The sequence below is a fragment of the Cyphomyrmex costatus genome, unplaced genomic scaffold, assembly GCF_001594065.2.
Source record: "Cyphomyrmex costatus isolate MS0001 unplaced genomic scaffold, Ccosl1.0 scaffold297, whole genome shotgun sequence".
Classification (NCBI taxonomy): Eukaryota; Metazoa; Arthropoda; class Insecta; order Hymenoptera; family Formicidae; genus Cyphomyrmex; species Cyphomyrmex costatus.
This window is the reverse complement of record NW_017277093.1, coordinates 283,930-289,161: the sequence shown is the minus strand read 5'-3', so window position 1 is coordinate 289,161 and position 5,232 is coordinate 283,930. Positions and strand designations below refer to the sequence as shown.

At 35.7% G+C, this 5,232-nt stretch overlaps 1 protein-coding gene across 1 annotated transcript; it reads left to right on the top strand.

The window, feature by feature from the left end:
• The first annotated feature begins 645 nt into the window (after positions 1–645).
• LOC108775311 (tripartite motif-containing protein 2) lies at positions 646–4,488 on the top strand. Its single transcript, XM_018541640.1, has 11 exons — positions 646–671; positions 1,202–1,364; positions 1,481–1,654; positions 1,743–1,946; positions 2,327–2,575; positions 2,655–2,841; positions 2,988–3,424; positions 3,493–3,675; positions 3,751–3,858; positions 3,949–4,087; positions 4,250–4,488. The coding sequence occupies exons 1-11, from the start codon at positions 646–648 to the stop codon at positions 4,486–4,488; spliced, it is 2,109 nt and encodes a 702-aa protein (XP_018397142.1).
• The last annotated feature ends 744 nt before the right edge of the window (positions 4,489–5,232 follow it).

The following is a 5,232-nucleotide window of genomic DNA, read 5'->3' as shown; positions in this document are numbered from 1 at the left end:
CCACGATCCGTGCTTTCCAGAAAAGCTTCGGCCAAAGGATCTATCCCTCGTCTCTCCGTGTCGCGAAAAAAAATTCCGTCGCCGATAAACCCGTCGGTTCGTGATGCGGCGCGCGGAATTCGACGTGGCGTGCGTAAATTCGCGTCCTCCGCTCATCCGGGCAGTGCAGCGCGAGGAGCGGAGGTAGACAAAGGGCCGACACGCGCGCACGTCTCACACTCTCGTCATCGCCGCGGATGGCCGTGGTCGCCGAGCGTCCCGGCGATTTATTTATATATATCCGCGAGAGACATGCGGCTGCTAACGTAGAAAACGCGTCGGTCGCTCGCTCGGAAACGATCCGCGTTTCCGAGGGCTCTTCGTCAGCGAGGAATTCGGAATTGACTCGGCCAAACACGCTCGTCGGGGTGATCCGTCGCAATTCGACGACGCGGTTGTTGGTGGTTTCTTCGTGTTGGTCGATCATCTGTTTCTCTTTTGTCTCTGGAGACAGTGAGGGTGACATGCGTTAGCGCGACATGTATCGCGATCGTTGGGTTCTTCAGGATTTCCGAGAAAACTCGAGTAACAGGGCTACATGCGTTGTTGACGGTGGAGCGGATGGTGGAGCGTAGACTTTAGAGCGGCGACTAGAATATATCCAGTATGGAAGCGTTGCGTTTAGCTATACAGTGAGTGCTCCTTTTTCGGCGGATGTACCCCGTCATACATTGTTTTGGTCACGCTCACGCAAAAAGCAATTGATCGTAGACTGTCAGAAACTGAGAGAAATGATCGTAGTTGTTGAAAACGTGATAAAACAATTTTTTTGTTTTAGCTTTTATTTTCAGCAAAAGTATTGTCAAAATTGTGAATAACAGAATGTAGTTTTTTTAATGTATTGTTTATTTTAATAATTGTAAGTTGATATGTAAAATGTTTTACAGAAACTTTTACTTTTATACAAACACTTTTGCCAGTCTCTTGGAGCAAGAAGTTATTTTTAAACAAATCATTGATTATATAATGATTATGTATAAATTATATATATATATTTTTTATTTATTTTTATCTAAATTATACTTGCTACACATGTTATGTATGTTATATATAAATAATATTATATATAAAAAAACAAATATATTATTTTTTAATATTTTATGTGCTGCAATATTTGAATTAATTTAATGTGATGATTAATTTATAATTTTTGTTTTTTTAGGACGCGCCTTGGGGAGAGGATGGTCAGCATGAGCTCCATGCTCGTAGAGACAGTCAGTATAAATTATGAAGATTTTAATGAGAGTTTTTTAACGTGCGGCACCTGTCTCTGCGTTTACGATGGCAGCGAGCATACACCTAAATTACTACCATGTTCACACACGGTATGATTTATGTATAGAATGAAACGCATAATTATACTCACACACACTCACACATTACGTGTCATATATATATATCCTAATAATATATATCTTGATAATCTTACATCTGTTTATAGGTATGTTTACATTGTTTAACAAGAATTGCGGCGTCTCAAACACGAGAGACGGGAGCATTTAGATGTCCCATTTGTAGAGAATTAATAACTATTCCTCGTGGAGGGGTACCTGCACTGCCCCCAAGTTTTCTTGTAAACCAACTGCTGGATCTTATGTCTCGACAAAGACGAGAGGTATGTACTTGAGCATAATTGTCAATTTGATATACAAATAAATTTTTTCAAAAATAATCTCAGTATCATTTTATCTATTTGCTTGCAGGTCATCCCAAAGTGTTCAGTTCATATAAATCAGGAATTATTATTTTGTGAAACATGTGATACAGTGTTCTGTACAGTGTGTACTAGTGGGACACATGCAGGAACGTCACCTGGATGCACAGAACATACAATTATCCCTTTTAGTATTGCGATAAAAAGAATGTCCGAAATATTGCTGTATAAAGCTAACGAGTGTATATCCAAGGTGAAAACTAGTTTTTCTGTCTTAGTTTTTAACTATTATATGTTTTATATTAATAAGTTAATATATTTTTTCATTTACTTTATTTCTATTTTTTTAATATGTACTTATTTTTATATACTTTATGGCTGTGTGATGTAATTGTATATCTAATGCTTGAAAAAGTATTTGAAGTAAAAGTATGTCGTTTATATTTTAAAATTTTTTATAGAGATATTTCTTGTAATCATTTTTGTAATAGTGTTGCTTAATTTTTATGTTTTTACTGTATTTGCACATCAAATAACGCTTACAAGTTTGTACACACACATGCGCGCGTAAGCACGTATATATATGTAATATGTATAGCTTGATCCTTACTGAGTTAAGAGTTACGTTTTTAGTTAACACAGGCACAAGATTCTGTGAGCACGGAACTGCAACGTTTAGAAGCCTCTACGGAAAAATGTTTAAGCGCAGTAGATGCAGAATTCGCCGAGATCATCGCAAAGATAGAGAAACGTCGCACGGAATTGCAAGCTGCCGTAACCGCTGCTGCTCGTGACAAGAAACATGTACTTGAAGAACAACATTCTCTTATTGAAGCAGAGAAAACCAAAGTGGAGAGAGAATGCGAAGGATTACAATATCAGGTAGAGGGTAATAGAGAATATATTGATATAATGTTACTTCTCGCGTGTATCATTTTACAAGTGAGATTTAATCTTACAGGTCGAGGTCCGAAACATTACTCAACGTATCAACAGCTTGTCGGATCAACTTGATGCAGCAACCGCTCTCAGCGAACCTAAGGAGAATGCTTTTATTACATTCGAGTTTAATCATAACGACGCTCTCTTTCAATTAGAGCAAGCACTGAGTAACGTAGGGCGAGTACGTTCTAGTACAACATTACCAGGTATCTTAAAGATTAATAATATAATAAAATTCTCTCGCTTTGAAAAGAGTACTCATTTATTACAATATGTCGTGTGTGTTTCTTCTAATGTTATAATTTAACATTATGATCTAAATTCAACAGCTTTTCTATGCCTTTTACATCAGGTTTATGCCGAGCCAGATTGAAGGATCTAGCAATAGTAAAACTACAAACAATTGTCATAGTCGAAACGATAGATTATCACGGTCATCCTCGAAATGTGGGTGGTGATCTTATTAGCGCCGAATTGACGCTTGCTGATAATATGCATGCAGAAAGTCAGAATATTCCTATTGAGACAGAAGTGAAAGATCTGGAGAATGGAACTTACGAAATTTATTTCCGGCCACCAACTGCAAGTCGATATGTTTTGAAAGTGTCGGTGTTCGAACGACCTATTAAAGATTATCCGCTATTTTTCGATACGACTGAGCACAATGAACCTATAAAAACATATGGAAGACGTGGTAACGGAAAAGATGAGTTCCACCAGCCTGTTTCAGTAGCAGTGGACGATGAAGGGATGATTTATATTTTAGATACTGGAAATTCTCGTATTAAGGTATATTTCGAACAATATAGAGAACATAGTACTTTACAAAGTATTTAATTCTTTTCGTATTGTTTCAGGTACTCAATTGTGATTTGGAGTTTCAAAGGCACATAAACAATGAAGGCTTAGAGAGTCGCAGTTGTACGGGAATAGGTATATCTCAACAAGGTCTTGTAGTCGTAAATTGGCGAACGCGAAAGATTACAGAAATGACTTCATTGGGTGATACAATCCGATCTTTCACGCATAACGCGTTTCAAGTTAGTAATTTTTATCGAAAACACACAGGATGCACTTAAATATTCCTTAATTGTAACGTTGTTTTTATGTTCTAGGAACCTATAGACATTGCAGTGGACAAGAGTTACGGCCACATACTTGTCGCTGACAACGGTCAAAGCTGTGTATTCGTATTTGACTCAGACGGCAAGATACTATTCCAGGTTAATTTTTGTTTATATACATAAATACATATATTTTTTACTACAAATTGCTTCGTATGGTCCTTATATAGTCATCACAAACATTAATAGGTTGGTAAGAGAAGCACATTCAAGCTGATCAGTTCTGTAACTGTCGGTCCGGCCGGTGAGATTTTAGTTGCTGATAGCAGAATTCAAGTGTTTTCCGCGAAGGGAGATTTCTCCGAAGAAATATATCCTGAGGGCAAAGGTAAGTTTTGTATATAGCTATATATTTATTTGAAATATTTAACTGAAAAATTAACCGAAAGATATACTATTGCTGCATTATATTATATGTACAAAAATATAGGAAACATTTCATCGTATAACGAAGATAAAGACTTTAGCATATCTGATTTATGTACGGCAGGAAAAGGTACCTACGGAGGAATAGCTGTAGACGCAGATGGCAAAATTATTGGTACTCGTACAGACAAGGGTCGTAGCATAATACAAGTTCTAAAGTTAGGTGGAGGTAATATCTTAACTGAAATCGATTCACACAGCTCGAAATTGCGACGTCCCTCAGGCATAGCCGTGCTACCAGATAATCACCTAGTGGTGGTGGACTTGGGCAATGATTGTATAAAAAAATATAGGTACTGGTAGAAAGTCATTCGTTTAAGCATCAAAATTTAAATCGTGAACGGGAAGAAAGTTCATTACGAAGGTACCAAAAGTCAGTCTAATTTAGAATTATTTATTCAGGTTTTTGTGGAACTTGTTACATCACATATTACGAATGTAATGCCTATGTTTTTATAAATTTTTATATATAATTTATAAATTAGTATAAGATATAAGATAAAATAGTAATGTCAAACTTGATATTAACTCTTTCCCTACTATCTTGGGTACTTCACGTCCAATCGAATTCTATTTATGTAAATTTCTTTCATTGGACGGACACGATGTTTCTTATTTCTTTTTAAAAAAAAATTTATGTTGAGGAAAACAGCGCGGTGTGGCGATCGCAGCTATAAATTTCCTTGTAAACGGCATGGAATTCAATTCTGTGTCACTCATTTTTGTGTACTTCAAAAATTTTATTTTTTGAAGAATTTGAAGTTTCTATATTTTTTTTCAAAACACATATTTAAACTATGAAAAACCTTAAAGTCATTTTTTATGTGCATTTATTTAAACAATTACAATTTTTTAAACCAACTCTTTAATAATTATACTACATTTTATTATTTTCCAGAGTAAAGTTTAAACATTTATTCTACAAAGTTAAAAGTATGTACGTAAATTTTTAGAGATTTTTTTGAACCATTTTAAGTAGGTTCAAAGAAATAAAAAAACGGATTTGAAATACTTACGATAATAGAGATAAAACACTGAATTGAGCAT

Bases quoted from the DNA above. Each gene is read 5' to 3' on its own strand.
- LOC108775311 (XM_018541640.1), top strand. From the start codon at position 646: ATGGAAGCGTTGCGTTTAGCTATACA. The intron at 1,365-1,480 runs GTATGATTTATG...ATCTGTTTATAG, and splicing joins TACTACCATGTTCACACACG to GTATGTTTACATTGTTTAAC. The intron at 3,859-3,948 runs GTTAATTTTTGT...AAACATTAATAG, and splicing joins ACGGCAAGATACTATTCCAG to GTTGGTAAGAGAAGCACATT.